Raw genomic sequence first — 25,716 nt, forward strand, 5'->3', positions numbered from 1 at the left:
CAAAGAGATCACAATCCCTGACTAATGGTTTAAAAGCACGAAAACCAAAACGCTCTGACATAACTGGCAGAATAGAGCAGACAGTGAGGAAACACAGCACCTAACTCGTATAAAAAAACCCAGGCGTTAGTCAGAGCCTACCATGTCGAAAGCGAGACGAGATCAGAATGCAAATTCTGCTTTTCATCCCTATTTGATTTGAAACAGAAACCCAACTATCTGTCTTCCACTGGCTGCTCTGAATTGAAGGCAAATGTGTTTACTTTCTCTGGGAGTAGGCTTTGCTGAGTCACAGTTCATCTCATCAGCGATAATGGCAAACCTTTTCCTGGATTGATTTAAAGTGACTCTGTAAGGTTAAGACAAAAAGGATTTACACCACTGACAGATAAGGACCTTTCAGCTTTAAATTCCTGACAACAGAGCAATGACACTGAGCTCTGAGGTCTTGTGTGTTTTGCTTTATTGTACTTCCTTTTCTCTTGTTTTTCTTTTTTGAATAGGGATAACCCTCAGTTCACAGTGCAGTGCAAACAACCACAGAGACAGCTGGACATGACCATAAATATCCCTCCACACGTTGTTCTTCTACTTACAATTCACCTCACTATATACGATGCTCAGTCTAATATGCATACCCCTTTCCCCCCTTGCTCATCAATAGCTATTGACTGGTTCAAAAATAGCAACCCAAAGTCACCCGTGGTGAAATCTCACCTCTGGGTTTTGTTATTTGCGTCAACGTAGCGATGAGGTGCGCTGCGGCGACTGCTTGCCATTTCTCATTAAGAGCGACATCGGAAACGGCCTCTCTTCTAGATCACGAGAGACAAAGGGAGGGGCAAGACTCTGTGTGTGCCTGTGTGTGTTTCTCGCTGAGAGGAAGAGAGTGATCGAAAGGAAGAATGAGTGACAACAGTCGCAGAAAGGGGGAGAAAAAGAGTGAGAGAACGAGATAAGAGAATCAGACAGACAAAGCCACGATAGAACGACAGACAAAGAGATAAAGAGAAGGGGAGAAGTTGGGGGTGGCAGCACAGGAAGCTGCCTCCTCTTTCTATTCCGAGGGTTTCTTTACCGCTCTGCCTTTGAGGCCTCGCTAGTGTCACATTAAGATCATCCATTTGAGAATCTGAGACAAGCCTTTGATGTTCTTTGTGCATACACAAACAGGAGAGTGGAGTGCTCCTTTGACAATTGCCAACTCTACAGAAATATCTTTTTGTAGTCTGAGTCTCTGGCCTGCTAGGGACAATGTTATCATCAGAGAGTGCAGTGCAAACTAGTGAATAATTTAATTTACCTGTTCATATTTCATCACTGAATACATTAAATAGATTTTTTCCCACTGCTCTCACTGTAAAACATCGAGAAAACGATGTTCCTCAGTCACGATGTCACTGCTTTTTTTTAATCTCTTTTTTTTGTCGCTCAGTTGGGCAAAATAATGGAAGAGTGTAAGAAAAACTCAAACACCCACCAAAAAGTAGGGAGAACTCACGAAGACGTTCCTGAATGCATGTATTGTAGACAGATATTTCATAAAAGAAGTGTCTTGCTCTTTCAGGAATGAAAGATGTTGAAAAGTAATTCACGGAGCTTTAAAAATATGTGCGTTCGGAAAGTGGAGTCATCAAACATGTCGGAATTTTTCCTAAAAGTTTGCTCATAGTGGATTTCTTTCCTGGAAATAAAAAAAAAGGCCTCAGGTTGTTTGTTCACTAAACAATCGACAGACCTCGCCTTTTAAGCACTACACTGGCAAATAAGCCTTAGGGCATTTTAAGAACTTTATCTTTTTTTGGATAAATTCTGTGTATTGGGCAGTCTGACAAAATGGGCCAATTATACTTTAATGATCAATGAAGAACTTCACTTAGGCCTGTAATAAATGAACTGATGGCTCACTTCACCTAATCTATACCTTGACCCTCGCCGCCCTCGGCTCCAGTCACTAGACATCATGACTGTGATAAAGCCTAGAGTGTAGAGAACGGATCTACTGCTGCAACTTTCAAAACTGTGAAAGGTTATCATCGTCAAACAACCTCGTCCAACCTTTATGAATCTATGTTTTCTCATACAGAACCAAGAATTGGAAACGTATTAATCTTGCTAGGAAACCTGTCAAAGATCATCTCAACAACCACCGGTTGCAAGGGAAATATGTACTTCCGGACTGCTTGAGAGTGGTTGTTGGAGGTTGCTGGCAGTCACTGTGAAGTCGATTGCTAAAGCCCCCTTTCACACAGGCCTACAGATCACTCAGTGGCCCCCTGGTAACTACGAAGGGTCATGAGGGAAATGTATGTTTTCTGCAACTTTGGCAAGTGGTTGGTGGATGTATTTGGTGTTTCACCAAAAACCTCCTGCTTTGGTCAATTGCACATTGCTACAGTTGTCAGTAGTTTGCATGGAAAATGCCGACATGTCTGCAAGCACTTGGCAACCACTCTCAAAGCAGTGAAGGTGAAAAGTGCAGTGAAAAATGGAAATGGAGAAGGTTCGCCTTCAAAGTAAAAGTTGCACTTTTTGAAAAGTGTTTGCGTTGGACTTTTTCAAATTTCAAGAACGTCCACAGACAAGTCGGTGTCTTCATGTTAGCTATGTGTGCAGTAGTAGCAGTAAGCTGCACAGGAAGGCTTTTCGTGCTGCACCCTCTTTGCAATTGATTTCACCAAGTGACAGCCAGCAACGTAGCATTATTATTACTTTTTACCATTTAGTAAAATCCTACAGTATTTTTTCTGCATGCACAGCCACCTCATTCAGACACACGTGTTACGTTTTTATTATTCTAGAATTATTATCATTATTCCCAATGCTGATGTGCCAAACTTATCACATTTTTTTCCTTAAAGTGTTAGAAATCATAACTATCAGTAGTATCAACACATCACACTCCTTCCAAACCTTATCCAGTGTGCTTATTATTTTCCATTTTTAAATGCAGTAACAACACTGCGTTATATTTTGTCAAAACATGCACAGATGGTATAATATAAACGTATGACTTGTATATTATACTCTGCCTCCTGGACAAGATTAAGCCCGGCATCTTTATGTGCTAGAAGATCTCTATTCAAACACGGAGCTTCACAAAGATGAGACATAAAACAATACAATGATAGTCTACCACACAAATGCTCTCCCACAGTCCCCAAACAAGAGCTGCTTCGACTGGACTCGTCATTATTAGAAGCCTTTCACTCACATGCTGGTTAACACTGAGTGCCTGCACGTTGTACATCTTCTTATATTTTCCTACATCTTTCAGCTCTGAGCTGCGGCTCGTGGCACGCACAGATCAGATTTCAAAAAGCTGATTATGGTCAGAAAGTTCAATTTTGAAGATTGCTGTTTGAGAAAACTTTGATCTCAAGCCACAGCATCCTTGGGTCCAGTGCTCCTCTACTAGTGGTGTATGAGTGTGTGTGTGTGTGTGAGTGAATTGTAAGGCCCTTTGTAGAACCACTAAGGCAGGGATTATACTCGGTTGCGGGAACCGTCATGGAGAGCTGCAGACATCACAGATGAGTAGCCATTCTTGTTATGCTTCTTTGAAGTCTGCTTGAAGTGCACCTGAAGGGTATATGCATTGGTGTGTTGTAGTGTAATGTGTCAATGGGTGTCACAGAAAATTGGTAGGCATGTGCACGTCGGCACGGAGCTTTGCGCTCAAAATTTACATCGCTTGGACCCGGTGAACCCTGGCATACTCACAAAAGCAGAACTATAATACACCATTCAGGTTTAACAGGTGCTATAGATGTGCGTTACACTTAATATGCGAGAGAAATGTAGAGTTTTTACACAGCAAAATCTCCAGTGTTAAATTAACACTGGAGAGTGTCTATATGGGTCCACACCTCTGAGTGTTAAATACAACACTGGAAAATATCTCAAAATGTTAGAAATATTCCAGTGTTAGAAAATCAGCACTGCTCAGTGTTAGCCATTGTTAATCTTCAAAACTGACCAGGTTACTTTTAAACATATAACACTGTCAAAAGTGTTAATTTAACACTCAATAGTGTTGTATTTAACACTCAGAGGTGTGGACCCATATAGACACTCTCCAGTGTTAATTTAACACTGGAGATTTTGCTGTGTAGTAGAGTTTGTTCTTCTTTCATAAATTGTATATCAACTAGTAAGTTAGGCTTAGTTTACTGAATGAACTACAAAAAATTTTTTTTTTTGCTTGTTATTTTAAGAGATTTCTCGTTTTTTTTAGTCAGGATATTTTCTCTGATTTAAAAAAAGAAATCTCACTCAGGGTAAAAATCTGTAAAACTCTGTGATGTGACTGAAGCACATAGATCGTTTGTTCCAAATAAAGCTATAAAATTGACACATAAGTCAAACTGAGGATGTGCAGAACTGTTATTCAAATTCAAATTTTATTTGTCACACACACACAACCATACACAGTATGACATGGGGGTGAAATGCTTGTAGCTGTGCAAACCCAACCATTAAATGACAGTGGTTTTACAGTATTTACAATTTACAGGTTACTACAAAAATTTACAAATTAACTTAGAAACTTACAGTAAAAAATGTGCAAATAGCAGAAAGAGATTATAAAGATTATAAATTATAGGAAGTGTGCATAAAGAAAAACCCGAGTGCGTGTGGTGATGTGATGTGTGTGAGAGTCCAGTCTTATGCAGTATGTTACAGCCCAAATTACCTGGCAGCACTGGTTTCAAGTGTGCATTTTCTCAAATAATGTACTTGTTTCCTGTATTTGCTGAACATAGTGATGAATGAGATCACAGGTATGATTTGGCTGTATAACAGCTTTTGATGCAGCGTTGTGTTTTTCTCCCCCTTCAATCTCCAGTTCCCTTTCATTAGTTGTTTTGAATGCTTAAGCAAGCAGGGGCCTGGGTAAGTGCTGGTCTGGGGTGAAAACAGACAGCCTTGTGTAAGCCTCATCCTAGAAACACAGAGCCTCTCTCTCCAGCAGAAAGGTCTAAGGTTGTGTTCAGGCAGACAACAGCACTGAATGAAAAAGCAGAGCCACCTCATTTATTCATATGCAATATTGATTCAGTCAGGGTGGCAATGTTGAAGAGTTGTGCATGAAAGAATGAAAACTTGAGCTATAATAGCATAGCTGAAGTATCTCTGCAGGGATGACTTCATTTATTTTGTGGACACATACTGATTTATTTATTTAAAAGAATGCTTCTAACTATGAGAAATAAATGCTGTTTATCAGTGATACTGCAGGAGTTTGGCCTCTGATATTTGGGTCTTTTTGGAACTCGGAAAGATTCCTTATGGGCTTTGAAAAGCTGTGAAAGGGCTGGCTCGGAGCCCTCTTTAAAATCTGAGTCATACTCCTACTTGGTATTCAACTTAGCAGGATTGACCTGTGTTGCTGCCTTTGTAATTGTGACGCTATTGCCTCAAACCTAAATTTCTTTTTCAGGTGGTGTTTTTATCCAGTACACATGCAGATGTAGACTTAAAAAGCAGACGCACCCACCCACACACACACACACACACACACACACACACACACACACACACACACACACACACACACACACACACACACACACACACACGATGTCTAACAATAATAGACAACTGATTCACAAAGCGGATGTCTAGGAAATAATCTTTTTTTTTTTTTTTTACTGGTGATCTGTGGGCAACCACTTCCACTGGGGTTAAACCTTTTTTTTCTATAACAAGAAAATTGTAGCAAAAAATGAAAACACTTTTGAGGGCAGAGAACCCCCCACTGACATCCACAACACTCTTCCAACCCTCTGACTCTTCAGCACTCCAGTTAGCCACAAGCAGGTAGAATGACAACTTACGATTGAGAGGCACGCTGGCATTAGCCGTCCCTAGCTTGTTGGAGGCGACGCACGTGTAGTTCCCGTAACGATCCTCTGTCATGTTGGTGACTGTGAGGACTGATCTGGAGCTGAGGCTCTTGATGTCGATGCCCTGACCCTTGATAATCCTGAAAAACAGAACACAATCACAACAAATGATGCTTTGATTTCTCTCCCCGAACACAAAGTAACGGGGGTGGAAACGGCTAGAGTCAAGGGCAGCGCAAATGTTTGTCATCTTTAGTGGATTTTCAGATTGTGTAGTGGCTCATCACTCTCTTCAACAGATCTATTTATCCCTTGGTCTGCCTTGGAGAGACGCTTTGAAGGACTGCGAGGAGAGAGAAATGACCCAGAGGTGAACCAGCTGGGTGCCACTTGACGTGTTGTTCATCGTTTTTGTTGCAGGTGCGGCCGGATTATAATAAATCCTACTACAGTTGTGCCTGGCATCTGTGCTAAGAAACTGACAAATGTTAAATTGTTTACTGTTGTGGGCGTGATGATCTTAAACAGCCTGTAGAGATTAAAATTCACTCAGCACAGGCATATGCTATGAATCCTGATTGTGGGATTTTTGTAGATGGTACAGCTTGTTTTCATCTCAGCGGTTGCCTGTACTGCTACAGATTCATATTTAAACATATAAACCATAAAATCCTCCAGAGCGGAGACATACTTCTATCCTGGCCTTGCTGTGCCCCCCATGATCTCGAGCTTGGCTCGACTCGCTTTGAGAGTCACTCTGGGTTGAAGCATTATGTGCGACCTTATGTCCAGCAAATATCCGCAAATCTGTTGTTCCCTCTCCCATGGCGATTTCCTCAAATGTTAGCTGAACATTCTCTGATAATCTCAGCATGTGTCTCACCTCTTTACTTCACCGTGAAACTAGTCAATGCTCTCCTCCGTCATCCGAGAGCGAAAGTGGCGATGCATCGAGAAAGATTTACTTGCAGAAGCCGCCACACGCCTTCCATTATCGACCAAATGAAACGACATCTGCAGCAATGCTATAGCTGCATCAACACTCAGCCAAAATCAGGAGTGGGGCTCATTTTACATGACGAGTAATTGGGCAGTGAAAAAGGCAGCGTTAATGCTGTACAGCAGCTACACGTGCTCCATGCTTAAGTCCCGATACTAATGTCCTGCTCATAATGAGGAGTAAATAAGAAATCAACATTTAGCCATGTAAGAAGTCACAGAAAGAACAAGTCCTTGAATTAAGTAAAGACTAGAATCACGCCAACTTGCCTCCTTAGCAATTTGAATAAATTGAATCCACCCTATAATTACAATTAGCACAGTGTGAGCTGATGATTGAAATTGTGCTCACCAGGAGTGGGTAAATGACGGGTAATAGGGGTAATTTGGTTTTTAAATTCAAGAACTGACACTTGAATCTAGACTGATTGATGTATGTGTCGCGAATGATTTAAGCCAGTTGCCAGCAAACATTTTATTAGGATGCAAGGTGAGGACAAGGCACAAATGACTCTCGCTGGAACATTTTTGTGCGCTCTCCCCAGAGGCTGGATGGATGGCAGAACAAACAAATGCACTGTCTCTGGAAAAAAAGCAAACAAGCAGAAGTAATACATTTTCTATCAAGTGAAGGTGTGACCTAATAACACAAGCGTTATTGTCAAATGTCAGCGTGAACGATTGCAGTAAAAATTTGATATTTAGATGTGGACTTTAGACTTCCGCGGGAAAAAAGTATTCCCGGGTAATCATACGGATTTCTTTATATTTGTGTCTACCGGCCCATTTTTCATGGCGTGTCGACTTGTCATAGCAAGAAAAGGACACACGAAACTAATTTCGTTAACAATGCCTCAGCTCCATCGAGAGTCACGGTGAAACAGCGTGCACAATACCAGAGGCTTGTAAGTTCACCTAAATGCAAGGCAGTGATTTTCCTCCTTTATTGATTACACATGTTCCTGTAGTTCAATGACATGCAGAAGAAATCTGGTATGAAAAAAGGTCTATGCGGGTATGCAGGGGTAAACAATCCGAACTCACCTTTTTTCACCCTTGTACCACTCAAATGTTGGAGAAGGCATTGCAGCAGCCTCACATCTTAGCAGGGCTGTGCGTCCCAGACCGACTCCATGGCTCTTTATGTCGTGGATAGATGGGGCAACTGAAGAAAACAAAAAATAAAAAGAAGACATCTTAGCAAGATTACCCACAACATTACCATGAGCCCTTTGCATAAGAACAGCGGTGAATGCTCTTATTTTGATGGCAAAGGGTGGCTGCACTTGACAACTGCTGACACCCTGGTCAGTGCAGACATTGCGCGGTGTAAGCTCAACATTCAAAATCTACAAAGGCATATTTGGAGAGGAGAGAGGGCGCCCATCCCCTGTGTTAGGAAACTCAAATAAATTGCACTGCATGGTGATAAATGGCTTAATGGAAGTTCAAAGACTCAATGGCAGAGGCAGGTTCAGTGAATGCAAAATCAGACTCCTTTCATGTGCTGAAGTGTGGTGTTAATCTCTTTGCCAGTGTCATGTAGGCAGCGATGGCTTTTAAAGCAACCCAGTCCTTCTCCACTTCAAGCAACAGAGCCTTGAAATAATGTAATGTGTTTATGTTTTATAGATTGACAACATAATTAAAGTGGTAGACCAAAAACAAAAAGGCCATTTCAAATTTCATCTAAAATGTAACTACAGGTTAAACTCGGGAGATGGGCCATCGTGTTTAAGAGGTCACACAGTGAATAAGAAAACCAACACAAGTGCAGACCAGACCACAGCTACGATCAGTGATACCAAAATGAATGAAAAATTAAATAACGGCCCAATAATGTCACCATGAATATACCATCAGTTTAACTTTTTTTACAGGTATGTAAGTCAGTTTGGGTTTGGTAGATTTCTCCAGTCGGATGGTCTTTAAACTTGAAAGCACAAGTTGTATTTTCTTGACACTCTCAAAACGTTGTTGCATGTGTCAGAAGCTGTTTTCACTGATGCACTGCAGTCCTGGACGTTTCAAGACATCAGCCTGTAGAGGTGCACGCATCATATTTGATACATGCAGGTTTTTGTGAGACTTCTACATCATCAGTGTAACATCCCCCCCCCCCCCCCCCCCCCGCCCCCTCTTTAAAAAAACTAAATAAATTGCAAAACATATTTTTAAGCAATTTAAAAAAAGAAGTCAGATGTAGCAAATATGATACAAAATATAAAATCGTATATGGAAATTAAAATGTAAATCATTTTTAAACCAATTTGTCAGATGGTTCAATAAATTCTTCATTTTCAAAAATTTTCTGGCAATTATTTCATATTTTAGGCTTTAAGGGGGTAATGCGATCCAGCTGTCCCACACAGCTGGATCGAACATTAAATGGTCTTTAACCTGCCAGGGTCCCCCAGTGCACAGCAGTCCATAAGGCTGCCCACTTATAGCAAAATTCCAGGTTATTCTGGTCAATGGTGTATGTGAATTTTTTAAGCAGCTGCAGGCAACTGTTAAAAAAAATACTTGGGCAGGTTCACCTTTGGAAGCCCTGCGAGTTCTGCTTCCTTGATATTGAGCTTTTTGACCAAAGAGTCTCCTTCAGTCGAAGGCTTGAGCTGAAACTAACCAGTGAGTTTGAGCTTTTAGGGGGTTGTAAAAGTGCACGGCTGTAACAGTGGGAAAAAAGAAAAACAAAGGGGGGAGTGTAAGCATTTTATGCCAATCACTTTGTTTTCTTCTTAGGTGGAAGTCAAAATAATGACTGACATTAAAATCCAATTAATGGCCAAGCACAGTAAGTCCATGTGTAGGTAATTGTCGAGTGGATTCAAAGCGAGTGAGTGGGCGTAATGTGCCGGGACTCCTGAACTCCACTGCACACGCAAAGTGGGATTACTGGGACTGAATCAATAATACAACTGTAACTGTCCTGTGCTTTCTTATTTGGTATGTAAAACATTTAGATGAGCATTATAATATTCAAACAGCATTAGCTATTAGGTTTAGTTCAATGCATTTGACTCAATTTTACCAAGTGGAGATCAAAGGGTAAAATAAACAGCCAACTCATCAGATGAATGATTAAGATTGTATTATACTCTGCTTAATGTTATAATATTAATTCAATTAATGCTTAAACTGTGATGGGTAAATAAAATGGCACCTTTAGACAACGCTAAACTGGTCCCAGCTGAATGCACACAGTGGCTTAAACCCACTGGTATTTTTATGACAGCTTACCTTCATAGATCGCCTGCTTCTTCACTGAACACTGAGGCAAAGAAACAGGAAAAACCAATCACACTATCACACAGAGCTCAATCTGACATTGTGTATTGTGTAAACTTGGCTTGACTTTCCAAAAGCCTGACAAACAATAAAACTGTTCTGAACAACCAAGCAGATGCACAGCCATTTCAGATACAAGACAGGGCAAAATTACTTTGTGTCACTCACACTGTTTCTGATTAAAAGCATATGATACATGGAAAACGCTCGCGCTCTTTAGACCAGTCCTGCAGCTAGCAGTAAATTGCCCAGCCAAGTTTGAAAGTAAGATGGGGACTATTTATATTCCTGACAATGAGCTTTAAAGAATGACATGTCAGTCTGAGCTAAAGCCCCTTTCCAGTGGAAGGACTTGGCCAAGAGCCTGCAAGACTTTACTTTCAATTGCATTTGGAGAGACCTGAGTATGGAGTGAAAAAGCTTCTAAACATAACCCCCAGCACGTCGGACTCCCCCAAAACAACGGAAATTCAACGAAGACATAATCTGGTTCACTCCTACGGAACAGGATAGCATTCATGTGTTTTATCCGCTTAGATTTACAAATCCTTCACCTTTGATCATTCAGTACTTTCTGTGAGACGGCCTTGGTTTGAAGAGCTGCATGGAACCAATGCATGCACAGTCTTTCCCTGCAGCCTGTGACAGTCAGCGCAGATAGATGAAGTGGAATGCCACAGATTTGGGCAAGGTGAAAGCGAAGCATGTGATCATTTGTACACGTGTCATAAAATCATGTAAGAGAGGCACACAAAGATCACAGTGTGCTCTGTGATGATGGATGCCCTTCCACCAACCTTTCCTCTGCATCCTAATGAGCACATTCATAGGACTAGCGTATGTTGATTTTCTGTCCTTGCATGTGTGCCAATTATACCATTAGTTCCCTCTTTTGTTGCTCTGCTGAATAATCTGAAGGACTTAAGATAGTGAATCAAGCAATGGGTTATGCTAGGGCTCTTCCTCTTCATTTATCACTGCATGAAATGTTCAACCCCATGCTGGGGGGGTATTAGTAGACCTTGACTGGATGCCTGTGCATGTTGTGTGTGAATGTGCACTGTGGGTGTGTGTACCCTTGTGTCTGTGGTCTAAACTCAAAATTTTTCTGCTTCAGAAACTTCAAAGATCTGTTCAAACATCACAGATTACTTCAGAGCTATATTTAAACATAACCAGCATTAGTGGTTACTGCACCCGAAGACAGCTTTGCAGAGGAGCAGTAACAACCTGCAGCAACTAAAAGAAAACAAAAGTTTCTAAAGCACATAATAAAGTAACATCAGAGTGTCTGGTGTCTGACACTGCGCTTTACAGAACAGATGTACTTAAAGAAAAAGATGAGAAGAAGCAGAGAAAATTGCAACAGTACTCTGCAGCACAGAAATATAAGCCAATAACAAGTATGACAAAATCAATGTAGTATGCTGACCAGCAGAGGCTTAGCAAGTCCTCGTAATCCTCCATTGGTGGTATTGTGCGGGGCCATCGATTATCTGAAGGCTCTGAAAGCACCAGGGTGACCCGGCTGTCGTGTTGTACAGTTACTAGGACAGTGGACAGGGTGGCTCAGTCAGGTGAGTCAATACTTCAAACCTCACACATAGAGACATTTTTATTTATTTCATTCTTATTATACCAGGAGGGTTTTTCCTGCATGGAGGGTTTTTTCATGGCCGCCCTGCATGGAGAGGTTTTATGAAAAGTAACTGAGAAACAACCACGATTCTAATAAAATGATTACCTACACTGTTCAGACTATCTGGATTTGACTGAATCGAGCATTGCAGACGTGTTTAGCAAATAATCTTTCTGTGAAAAATGTAACACACACTCACTGCTTTTATGGTACGCTGACCAATCAAGCTTATGTGCATATCTTTAAACATCCATTCGGACCCAGGGATAGACCCTGAACTACAAACCACAAAACTGCTGGAAAATTGTTTTTCTAAATGTGCATTTCCTCTCTGGATTATTTTGCTGTGTTCCCTTTAATATATTACCAGCTGGATCAGCTATTTGTCAAATGAACACTGTGCTTTCTTCATTAGACTCAAAGGATTTCCTATTTTTATAGTTAATTAGGTTTACTGTTCTCCATCAGTAGTTGGTTAAAATGCTCAGATAAAAAAATCAAACGAAGACAATGAAAGGATTGAAAAATGTGCTGTTAAAAATGTTAGGCACTTCAGGTGCTCATCCGTTCCACAGCACAGCTCTAAATACAGAGCGCAGTATAATAATAATACCAGCGATCCAGTCGTGCAACATGCCGCGTATTCAAAAAAGTGTGGAGTTGGAACTGATGTTGGTTATTTGCAAAGGCAAAGTCAAATGTTTTTAAGCATTTTTCTATTTGCTGCACTTAATTTGAAAACTTGAACCATGTAAATGCATCATCCCACTGGCCAGCATACAATACGAGCACTACAGGCTGCAAAACTCCAAGAGCGGTAACTAAGAATACAAAGCTTTTCTTGAAGGCCAGTTGTATTTCTGCAAATGGACAAATTCAAAAAGCAATTTGGGTCCAATAATTGTCTTTCAGCGATTTCTAATATAGAAAAATCTCTCTTATAGCATTGCAGGTATTGCAAAATGCTATAATTTTATATGCATATCAATATTATCAAGTTCTCCCAATTTGGACCTTGGCACTGCGATCTGTTAAGACAGATCACAACCATAAAACCCAGTACAATCCAATAAGTCCAATTTTACCTTGCTGGCATATCTTATATCATCATATATTGTGCTATACACCATCCGGATTTTGGAGAGTAATGCAAAGCAGTGCACTAAAAACCATGAAGCCCCAATAATCCAGGTAATTTAATGTCTAGGGAATGCTGGGGTGGTGCTGTAAATCATGCCTAAAGTCACGGTGGCTCCACCAGATGGGGGTGAGCGGTTGGGTCCAGGAATAGTACAAGCATGGCAGAAAAATGAGGAGTGTAAGGCTCTGGCAGGTGACAAATGGGCAGTTACGGATCGATCACGAACCAAAAGCCATTACATCTGCATTATCAAAACAAAGCCGATGTCTCCAAATGTCTATGCAAACTGTACAAATACACACACTTTAAAGATACATAACAAGTGTGACCTTTATTAATGGACAGGGTTTGCTCACAAAGCAAAACACCTTAATGTACAAGGCTTCGCTGAGTAGCGTCCCTTAAACAATCCTCGTGTGACAATTGATGATTAATTGGTGTGCTTCAAGGATGAATATGATTTATTTAGCTACATACTATTGTTTGCCAAGAGAACCCGGAGAACGCAGGCTTTTTAATTAAAAGATCAATTAATAACCCTACCTCTTCAGCCAGATTTGAAAATGAGTTTTCATTGCAATTAAGAAATGGACTCATCAGTGCATGACTTGTCAGCTTATACACAGAGACACTGTTCCCCACTGCCATCTGTGGGCTTCTTTGTCCTGCTTTTTCCCCCCTCAGTCAGGAATGGTTCTACTGCCAAGATTTATTAATTCATTAAGATTTCTATTCAGAACAGCTAGGGAACATTGTGTTCCTTCTTTTTATACAATGCGAGGCATATAAATAACCAGCTTAGTGTGTAGGACTGTGTGGGTCGACAACACCAGGGATTCAATCTATTGTCTGTGTTTAACACTAAATGGCTCAAGGTACACAAATCCTCACCTATCTTCCTAAATACACACGAGCTGGCGAGCTGTTCCGATGAAGACAATGGTACAGTCGACACACGCGGAAATGTCATTAATCTATTGTTACGAGCGAGCGCAGTAAGTCATCTCCGATTGTGTGAACATAATAACCATGTTATAGACGATTTCATGTAAGCCTGTGATGTTATTCACCTTGCGCTCAACATTATTACTTATTTTGTCACTAAAATGGGATGCCAATGTTTAAAAGTAAAGGGAAAAAAAGGAAGTGTACTAGCCAGAACATTTATTCTGCAGAAGATCAAGTTTCCGCTCATTTATTCATGCCCCTCATGCAGCAAGGAATCCAAATAGCAATCAAGACGAGAGCTTTGGAGAGATGTAGAGAGATGGATTTACATCCAAACAGCTTGAGGGTACTGGCTTTAACTCTACTTAGGATTGGATCAGAATCCAATTCTAGGAAGCCTTCTCTTTTGAATCGTAAGCCACAGTATTTCAACAGATAGGGCAAACTGTCGACAAACGCTCAACGGAGACTGCGTGTCTGATTTGAAAATACTCCCGACGCCAGTTTTCATTGAACTGTGCGATGAACGTTTATTCCACCTTTGATTCAACCTCACCATCCACCGCTGCGCTGAGCCTGATATGGACACACAGTATGTAGGTCATTGCATTTTGCAAAATGTAATAAATCCTGCATACCTCTATGCAGCTGTTATGGTGTATAATGATTCTTTGTAAATTCAATAACTATCAAATAAATAAATAAATAAAGCATGCCCACACGCCGCTAATAGCTGTTTACTCCAGTGTCATTACTTGACATTGTAATGTTGGGTGGTCATGAAGATGTGTCTACTGAACACAAGTAAACAACTTTAGTCTCTTATTTATCAGAGATGGTCGTGACTCCCCACAACCACTCTGTCAGCAGAGGAGCATGTTGTGGGTGTATCTACCAGGCCGGGGCCTGAATTCCAAACAGGCCTGGACGGCTGGGGTATTAGAGGGAAAGGAAGGTTAGGAGCAAACAAAAGACCAGGTGATGTAAAGAATTAGAAGTATTCGCAGTGTGCTCCTGCATTCTGATTTATTTATTTTTTTCAGAAAGCTATCAATACCACTGGTTAAATTGCTCACAGCAGCTCTGATGTGTATGGTGATTAAAATGATCACAGTTTTGCTGGACAATTAGTGTAAGCAGGAAAGAGCGAGGTGCTCTTCTTTTTACAATCACAGCCATGGCGAATATGTGAGCAGAATTCACAGCTGCAGGGTACTGGAGGAGGAAGGAGGCGTAAAAATGGCTGGAAAACTCCGAAGCATACAGGGTACGCTTTCACTCTGACAAGCAAGCTTGCCACGAAGGAGCCAAAGTGATATTAAAAAGGAAGACAAACCTGAACTGGTTAAAGCTTTAGCCTGAATCGAGGGATGCTGTCATACAAAATTACACGCGGTCAGAAGTTTGTATACGCTCACCGTGGGCATGAATATAATGGGAATTTTGGGCTTTCAATCGTTTCTTTGAACTGTGTACAGCACACATCTTCAATGGTTAAAAACAAACAAACTGGGTCCACGAGTTTGAATTTATTTTGCATTTTCTCTAATCCACATAGGGTAAAAATTATACATGCAAACTCTTACATACATTCACCTCAACCTTTTAGTAATTGATGCCTTTTAACTTGACAAGCCTCCTGGCTCCTGGAGAAAAGTTTTGTATACAGGGCTTAACAAATTAGTTAAAAAGAGAAAACACAAATACTTTTTAGAAATCTGTCAAAAAACCTGTTAAAAAATAAAACTCACTGAATTCACTGAAATGTAATCAACATTTTTATTCGCGGCACACTGGACTTCTCTGAGAGCTCATTAATAAATCAAGCACGACATCAACCATTAAAACTAATCTGTCTGTTCAGGAATGCAAGCAAATAACTAGTTTTACATCTTAATCAAAAATTCTACTGTGCCTTAAAACAGTAAATTTGAAAATAATGGCGAACGACAATAATTACATTCTGTTTATAAAACCATCATTTTGAATAACGAGCTTGCACATATTGGTGGTTAATCGTTACAAAAACATTACAATCATTTTGGTAAATACCAATAATGTTAATTTAGGGCGTGATGACACAGTTTAATGACCACGATTGAGCAATAATAAAAACACACGCTCCAGCTACAGAACACAAAGTAAAAGCATATCAAGTGGCACCTGAGCATGTGCCAATCACAGCTGTTCCCAGCACTGAGCAACTTGAACTTTCCTGGACTCGTATGACTCGATGACTGAAGCTATGCTAAAAGACAGACAGAGATCAAACTTCTAATGTCTGCCACAGCAGACGGAGAAGAGCTTGTCCCTCAAAGAAGATCATCATTGTTGTTGGAAATACTTCAGATTTAGCACAAGTTATCTCAACCGATTATAAATCATATTCAAAGCGTTTTGTCTGCGCTGCAAAGGAACACAATAAACTTTTCAGCTGCCTCAAGATACACCTTAAGAAACAGCATAATGAATGCGTAAAGTGCAGGAAAAACAATGCAATGGTTGCTAACGTAAATTAGAAAATAGTCAACTTAGCGGACAAAGCTGTTGTTGTGGGCCTGATCTCCGACAACATCGAGACGGCCTACCTGGAGGAGATTAGGAACCTGGAGACCTGGTGCCAGGAAAATAACCTCCTCCTAAACATCAGCAAGACTAAGGAGCTGATCGTGGACTTCACTACAAAGCAGGCGAGGAATTACAAACCCCTCATCATCAGTGGCACGCCAGTGGAGAGAGTGGACAGTTTCCGATACCTGGGTGTCCACATCACTCAGGACCTGTCATGGTCCTGCCACATCAACTCCCTGGTTAAGAAAGCCCGTCAGCGTCTCTTCTTCCTCAGAAGACTTAGAGACTTCCATCTGCCACTGAAGGTGCTCAAGAACTTCTACTCCTGCACCATCGAGAGCGTCCTGACGGCAAACATCTGCACCAAGCAGGACAGACGAGACCTGCAAAGAGAGGTGCGCTCGGCCAAACGCATCATTCAATCAGAGCTCCCTGACCTGCTGTCCATCTACACCAAGCGGTGCAAGTCCAAAGCTAGGAAGACTATGATGGACCTCTCCCATCCCAACAATGGACTATTCTCACTGTTGAGGTCTGGGAAGCGCTTCCGCTCCCTTAAGGCCAAAACAGAGAGAATGAAGAGGAGCTTCTTCCCCCAGGCTATTCGGGGCCTGAACCAGGTGTAGGACTGGACTCTCACACACGTCACCACACATTTCCTATAATCCTATAATTCCTATAATTTATAATCCTTATCTTTATAATCTCTTCTGCTATTTTCACATTCTTTACTGTAAATTCCTAAGTTAATTTGTAAATTTTTGTAGTAACCTGTAAATTGTAAATATTGTAAAACTTTTCTTCTGTCATTTAATGGTCGGGCATTGTACAGCTACAGGCATTTCACCCCCATGTCATACTGTGTATGGTTGTGTGTGTGTGACAAATTTGAATTTGAAAAGATGTGTTATCGCATCGCTGAGTTATTTTTCCCAAGCTTCAGGAGAAATTCAGAAGGATCTCACAGCAGTCGAGTACTTCTCTATAGCTTTATTTACATTCATGGTGGAGGTATAATGAATGGAGTGCCTTTATATTTAGCTTCTAAGAGATGTAGGTCAGGTGAATATATGCATGATTTAAACGTATTATTTGATTAAATAAGCTAAAATTAACAGGAATGTAGCCCAATGTAAAAGCATGTAAAAGAGTCCTAAAAGAACCCTGCTGATTTCATTTTCTTAAGTTCATCTTAAGAAGATAAACGTAAAATAAATGAATAACTGACTCTATGTCGCCTCCTCGTGCTTCTTATTTCAGATAATAGCCAAATTGTACTTCTGCAAAACATCTGGATATCTGCAAAGTTGACATTTTCTGTAAAATTTTGTCCAGAGTTTTTTGAGTTAGGGTTAAAATCTTTATGTAAACATTTGTGCCACGCTATCAAATTCCCTCTAGATATTTCAAACAGCTTCAGATGAAGCAACTGAAACAGTGACGGGCAAATAAAACGTAGCACGACAAGACAGTTAGCTGTCTCCGTTTCTTCCGTGTGTGACTAAAGTTTGTGCAAACTGTCAAATCTCATCTTGCAACATGATGATGTTCAAACCCTGTATTCTCACTCGTTCAATAAGAGGAGCCGACACCTCTCTCTGGAGGAAAAGAGCTCCCTAAACTAGAAAGCGAGGTCAAACACCTTTGATTGTTCGTCTTAAAACAGAAACAGGCTTCTGTTATTGTTTTATCTGTAGTGTTAGTGATGGATGCCTTCAATCTGCTACAAGGTGGCTTCATTAATTAATCAAACACCAGCGTTTTATCTCAGGCGGAGGTGTTCCACGGTGGTTTCCTTTTCATTCATCCCTCCGACTCAACCACCTAGATGTGATATTTATGCTTTTGAGTCACACTGTGCAGTGAGAATTTCAGCCAGTAACGGCACCCACCTGCAGTGAAGATGAATATGTAAATTTTAAAAAGTAGGTCAGAGATCAAATTTCATCAGGTAGAATCACAGCTGAAATATTCTTTCGCCAAGTAGGGTTTTTTAAGCCAATCTGATTCTAGTGCGACCTTATGGATGACTGCCATCGTTCAGGTTTAGATGATAAAAGTATTCAGTCGCCGTTCATTTATCGCCAGGAGCATAAAGGCAAGAAGCCCTCTCAGGCCATAATTTAATTAATGCTGCCACATGAAGGTAGGACATTTGAGCCTTAGAGAAATCCATGCTGGGGTTACATGTACTGGACTTAACACTCGGGCAGTGACAATGCCTGCGAACGTCTGCCTCTAACTCCTCCTATCATAGAGAACCAAATGGCAGGCTTAGTGGCCCGGTGTTATTAAAACTGCAAATATGTTCGAGCTTAATTTTATTTTCATTACCTTGGTTTGCTTATTTTAATTATTGGCCCTAATCTGCAATTAGCCCAGAGGTCAGCTATACCCACAGCTTTGAAAAACGCCATTGTTTTGAACAAAATTGTCTGGACATGTATTTAATTAGACTGTTAACCCTTGAAATGTCAGTGTCACTCAATCCTATGCTGTCTTATTAGAATGATGAAGGAAAAAATACTACAGACTTCACTAACTGATGAATATGAATTCATTTCATTTAACTGCTGTTAGCAAGAAAAAAAGAGGATCAGTGGTGATACCATAATGGGGTCAAAGCACGCCACGATAGCCGCTTACACCGTTAACAATATCGAACGATAACGCTGCGCCCTTTCTGTTACTCCACCTCTCATTTCTTTGTGTTTTGCTAAGAAGCTTTTTCGTCATTTCTTTAAGTAGTCTTCACAGATAGTTCAGCTTTTTGAAGAACATTCAAAGCTCTTATTTGGATGCTGGCTGCCTTTTGCTTTGTTCTTTGTCAAGATGATCGAAAATCCAGAGTTCAGGGGAGGCCAATCCATGATTTGTAATGTTCCATTGTGCGTTTTTCTTTTTTCTACTGCCAGTATTGTAAAAGGTGTGCTTTGGCGACTTTGGCAGTGTGTTTGGGATCATTGTCATTCTGAAATTAAAGCTGCTGCCAATGAAATGGCTTCCAGATGGCATCGCAGGGCGAATCCAAATCTGTCTGTGCGTTTCTGCATTCATAATTCTTTTAGTTTTGACATGATCCCCGACACCACTGGCTGAAATGCAGCTCCAAACCAAACAGAGCCCCCACTGTGTTTTGCAGATGGCTGCAGACACCCACTTCTGACTATTTGAACCGAATATTAGTATTCATGACTCCATCAGACCTGCTGTCATTGATTTTCATTCTAGTTCTTGTGTAATTTGGCAAACCTCAGCTTTTCGTCCTGTTTCCCTTAAGAACGGCTTCTTAGAAACACTTCTTAGAGTCAGGTGTGTTTTTTATGCTCGGATGATTCATAGTTCAGTGTTGAGTGACTTAATAAAAAAGCAAAAAGAATATTTGAATTTCTGTGCTGTGTACTGTTTAAGTTAGAGAGTTAAACTGACACCTGCACAGTCTCCCAGGAGGGCCTTCACAAAATTAGCAGGCTTCTTTTGTGAGACATACAGCTGTAAAACAGCTGTATGAGCACGTGTCCATGCAGTGTAATATTTTTAATAAAGTTAATTTCTTGCTTCTTGCTGCATAATTATTCTCTCTTGTTTGAGTTTCCATGTCAGCTAATGTCTTTATCTTAATACAGATTTTAATACGCTCAGCCCCTCATCAATAGCCCACACTCCTGGGTGCCTGGTGAATACAGCCTGATGTGTGACAGCAGAGCATGAATGATACAGTAGATTGGGACACAATCCAAATGCTTCTCTTTTTACTTCACAGGAGGAGAAGTGTGCCAGTGAGGAGAGGAGGCAGTGAAGAGTGGCCACCAGCTGGCTAAAGCTCTGCCTGCTGTGGCCAAATCAGTCGCTCCAATGGACAACTTTAATTCATTCATTCTGCTTCCTTATCTTTAGAGATGAGCACATGTGTCACCAGTCACCATGCAGAGAGAAAAGGGAAGAGGCAACTTTGATGAAAAATACAAGCATGAAAAGCATACTGACAAAATGCTCTGAAAACAGTCGCTGACTATTTGAAGCTACAGGGCACAAAATATTGAAGAACTTTTCAGTCCCATTTGAGGAAGCCGACAAACAAAGTCCTGCCTCTTTAACGTCAGCTGCATTTTTTGCTTCTTCTCTGTTACCTATTCAGCACCTTGAATGCTAAACAGCCGTAATAAAACACAGGACCTTTCGTGTGTGAAATGCTTGTGAGGCTAGAAAAATCTGACAGTGTTTGCAGTAGCTCAAACAGCATGTAAATAATTATGAAATCCATTATTTATAACTGAAAGGGTGGCCCCAAAGATGTACAGCGCCTGCTCAAACACTTATCAGACACCTTCTAGTCTTACTGCACACAAATTATGAATGAAAATGTGTATACATGTCACACAAGAGCTCTATCAGATATTTCATGTGTACGGCGGATGCCCATCAAGCTGTCTCTCTAAATCAGTGGTGCAAAACCAATGGCCCGAGAGCCATAACGGGCCCAGCAAAATCTCTGAACTGGCCCACCTGATGGGTTTGAGAATGTGAAACTTGCAAAAAAATCATAAATACTTTAGGTGTTTTGGGGGGTAAGATGCACCGCCACTGAGGTGTGACGATGCCAGCATTACGAGTCCGAATGTGTGAAAAGTTAAAAGCATTTCTCTAATATTTTGTTGGTGTTTGGTCAAAAAATACTGGAAATGCACAAAGGTTTCTCTGTTCGCAGATGCACTTGTACTGTTGACAATGATCCCAAACACACTGCCATGGTACTGCACATGTAAAGTGGAAAAACAAATCCACAAGCTCATTTTTCTTAAGACAGCTCGTGCAGGGTATGCCTCCTTTCCTAAATTACATGAAAGTTTTTTGTGTATTTTATATTAAGAGAAAGGGGCGACTGTGGAGCCTCTTCTTAATTGGTCATTCGGCAATGACTTTATAGCATCTGGATCTTTAACGATACTTCACCTAAATTTAAGGACTGCGTGCCACTTTATAAAAGGTGATATTTTTCCCACTTCGCTAGCGCACAAAAAAAACCCCTTTTAAGACCCATTGGATTATTTCAAAAATGAATTATCATCGACCTCACTGAAGGCTGTGTTACTTCATTCCTGAAAAGAAACACTTTGGAGATAATGGCTTTCAACTGACATCGACTCTAAAAATCTCATTTCAAAGTAATCGCTCAACATCCTCCTGCTGCTTTTGATAACACTGTCCAACAAACTGTCTCCTTTACATTTTTCATTTTTATAGCATATTCCATAAAGGTGTTGCAGTTAGGCTGGCTGTGTTACAAAAACTAATTATTCATTACCCTGCAGGCTGATGTAATGTGCGAGAGTTTTTGGTCCATACGTTTAACTCTTTTGTAATAGAGACACTTTCTATTTGTGAAGCGGAGCAACTCAATATCTGCTGTACTGAAGGATTATGTAAAATATCAGATCAAAGGGAAATTTATAAATAGTTCTCAGAAACCAATTTATACAATAAGATCAAAGGAGTCACAGACAGATATCTGGATCATTGTCGTCTGCGGTATAGATCAATAGCAACGAGCGAATCAATGGCGGAAGCAGCCTGAGATAACTGTCCAGCAGGCCTGAGCACTTGACCAAATACAACACGCTCCCACCCCAACTATGGCTCAGGGGCTCAAACTGTGAAGACTATGTCTGACAGCAAAGAAAAGTCTTCCTAATCAATTCACTCAGTTCGAATGCTAAGCCCACATAACCCCGCCGTCTCAGCTTAAAATTCAGCGTCTGACTATGACATGCCTTATCAATCACAGAGAACATCTCCTTTGTTCTGTACCATAAAGACACAGCCAGTTGTCAAAGCACTTTTCATCCTTGAACCCACGTCTCAGTAGAGCTATAAATAACTGGCCTCTGAAACTTCACTCAGACCCAGCTCATTAGAGCCAGGCATTACCCAGAAATAATGGCCACAATTCTTGGTTTTGTACCAAAGCGGGCATGAACACTGTCTTAATACATGGAGGTGGATACAGATGATCTGCAGAAACAGATTAAAAATCGTTTTGAAAATGAATATAAAAAAGTACGTGTCAATTTCTTAAAACCCGAATTAGAAAACTTGCACGATTAGCTTTCTGGATGCGACTCACTAACTGGGCCAAGACGAGCCTTTTTTCTTTCACTTCCCCCTCCCTCCCTCCCCACATCGCTGTCGATGAGTGCTTGATAAGCTTTTCCAAAAGTGAGATTTAGCAGAGGGCATCTATACAGAAACTTCAATGAATAACAGTGAAGCAAAGGAGCACTTCTGAAAGAAAAGGGAATGGCAATAATAGTCAAGCACCCGAATTCTGCTTCTACTTACAAGTGGTGGTTTCTATGTGACCACGACAGCTAAAGCCCAGTATCATTCATTAATGCCCTGGCTCCTCATTACTGTCTCCTCACACTTTTGAAAGACTCATTACCTGCATAATGGAATAGTGCTTAGAACAGTCAGACCTTTCCTTAGTGTGAATTAATCATCTACATGCACCGACAAAAAGGGAATTCTCGCATTAAATATTAAGAAACTTCTTTAGCTCTCGACTTTCTCAAACTTCTGGATAGTATACTTTCTTGAAGTGCATCGTCAGGGATCGTGGATCTGCAAAGCCGGTGCACAAAAAAACACGGGAACCCAAGGAAGAAGAAGGAGATGTACTTACAGTTGACTGTGACTTTTACTCTTTTGGTGTCGGGAGAGGCAATGTCATTTAAAGCGCTGCATTCGTAGTCTCCAGCCTGGTCCTTTGTGATCCCAGTGATGTTAAGATTTTCGCCACTGTCATACTTCTTGGCTGGAAATAGAAGAATAGAGGCAAACTACTTACCACCATGTCTACACAGAATACAAACACGTACGCGCATGCGTAAGGCATTTTGTGCTGCCTGTGGTTAGTGGGTGGAAAGGCCTCATTTGTAGCAAATTATTTGTAAGTTTAAGTCTGAGTAGAAGATGCAATACAATTAGATATTGCATTGAACTCCTGATTACCTTCCTTGCATCCTAAAATAGCAGCGGACCAGCAGAGCATTGATCTATTTATATTGATACAGCGGTAGGTAATAATGGTGTATTCCCAGTCATCCGCTCATCGTTTGCTCAACCCCACGCAATGCAGTTAGAGCTGTCCCTGAAGACAGACAGATTTGATGGCTCAATGCACATGTCAGTGCTTTACTGGCATAACAACAGTGGCATGGCCCACTTTAAACATGCAAATCCACACAAAGATGTCCACTCAACACTCAAATTAAAATAGGCTAACAGAGATAGACTCACTCGGCTAATTTCTGATGCTAGAAACTGCATTAATAATAACGCGGAGAAAAGTAGAGCGACACAGAATAATATGGTTTCCAGAACAATTCGGATACAGCCATCAGGAATAAATACATTAGTGGCATAAATGTGGGAATTCTTAATCATTTTATATCTGAAGGATGTAAGCTGAAAGACAGAAAGGCAAAGCAGCAAATGCTGGAAAGTGTTCAAGGCTATGACACACTTTTAGCCAAAGCGAATGAATGTAAATGAAGTTTATCTCAGCCAGCATTATGGGTAAGCCACTCATTGTTTTATTTAATGCTGTCGTTAGAATGAATAGTTGAGTCACTGATGGAAACAAAATTAATGAACAACTATTTTAATAACCAATTAATCATTGCTGCCATTTATTTAGCACTCATCTGGAACCTGTTTCTCAGTATGTGTGCTTATGTTTGTGCTTCTTTATGTATGAATACATCGTTTATATATAACCACAATTTCACTGGAAGATGAAATATGAAAATGACGACTCGGCTAATCGACACTGAAAATAGCATAATCTGAAGCTCTATTTAACATGTTAAACCGGCCACTTAAAGCAACGTAATGGAAAAATCTGTCCAATTATTGATAATCACGGCCAATAAGCTCCAACTGACAGCAAAGACACGTTCTGTTTCGATTAAAATCACACCTATAAGACTGTTTAGATCATTTAGCTTGTGAGTGTGCGTGTAACAAATGGTTAAAATATCTCAGCAGGCTGCTCTGTGTACATATAAGAGAAACTGTGGTAGATTTTTCCCCAGACAACAATTAATTTCCAACCCAGTGGTGCTCAGTGTGAAATCTATTTATACAGAACCTTTCAGCCTGGTAATGGTGGTTTGGGATGGAAGATGTGTGGCCAGACTCAGAAGGCATGGGATTCAAACAGAGCACACAGTCAAGTTAAACTGAGCACAGTGTACCATACAGAAAACCACAGAGATTTAACCCCGATTTAGCCAGATCTTATAAGAGAGGAGTCGGAATAAAGACAACTTGTGTTCCAGAACAGCTGCCATTCGGTGCTGCCTGCAAGTGAGCTGGATTTTATATGTAATGCCACATTCTCCAACCCTGGTGGGCATTTTTTTCTTTTTATCTGCAAACCACTGTGTCAAAAAACTTGAAACCGAAGGAACTGTCGATAATAAGTTTTCTTGTCTCTCCTCACACTGTCGTGGTGGCAACAATGAAGTCCAAGAGTCTTGGCAAAGATATTGTGGCAACACAAACAACTGCAAAATAAATAAATAAATAAATAAAAGGGCCAGCGTTTGAGAAAACAATCCATAAATAAGCACTGAATGTGTCTGAAAAACCACACCAGTTAGTGTGCCAAGAGAGCACATGGATGGAGACATCACACAAAGGGCTCTAATTTTGTGGAGCTGGATGGTAAGCGGCTGGGACACAAGTGAAGAGGAATCTTCAGTGGGTGCACCGCCTTTGTTTCGTTTTTGACTTAATCCCACTAATGTGCGAGAGGGTGTGCAGCAGAGTGTGTCAATATAGTAATCAAATGGTGGAGAGCACGTCTGATGTAATAAAAATGTGATTTTGTCTAGACAAGGTTACAGTACCAGGATGCAATGCACAGTATTTCCATGTGCTATTAAATTACTCGTGTAAAGATTGCAAACCGGTTTTTATTTTAAATAACACACTGCCGTTTTCTAATTTCACTCGGGCATATCTCTCATAGCAAAAGATAAATAGCAATCCATTAGATTGAGAGACATGGTATGCTACAAAGTCCCAATGTCAACAATATTACAAGGGAAGAGGCATTAGCTGCTGAATATAAGCAGTGGGTGGCTTTCAGTAGTAAGCTAATCATCTAAGATAGCTTACATATCTGTGTGGCACCTTGGCCTGATGATACATGTACAGCTTGTATTTGAACAAAGAGATTAATACACAAATTGAAGTCATTTTTAACTACA

The 25,716-nt window shown here is 40.6% G+C and overlaps 1 protein-coding gene across 2 annotated transcripts in view; it reads right to left on the bottom strand.

Annotated features, from left to right (window-relative positions):
• The window catches only part of negr1 (neuronal growth regulator 1), a 168,528-nt gene that overhangs the window by 40,825 nt on the left and 101,987 nt on the right, over positions 1-25,716 (bottom strand). For both annotated transcript variants that reach the window (XM_026142484.1, XM_026142485.1), the window contains exons 4-6: positions 23,121-23,252; positions 7,893-8,013; positions 5,841-5,989 (exon numbers count right to left, since the gene is read on the bottom strand). In XM_026142484.1, the coding sequence (XP_025998269.1) occupies positions 5,841-5,989; positions 7,893-8,013; positions 23,121-23,252 (402 nt within the window). The remainder of the gene's footprint in view (positions 1-5,840; positions 5,990-7,892; positions 8,014-23,120; positions 23,253-25,716) is intronic.

This window comes from Astatotilapia calliptera, chromosome 15, assembly GCF_900246225.1.
Source record: "Astatotilapia calliptera chromosome 15, fAstCal1.2, whole genome shotgun sequence".
NCBI lineage: Eukaryota > Metazoa > Chordata > Actinopteri > Cichliformes > Cichlidae > Astatotilapia > Astatotilapia calliptera.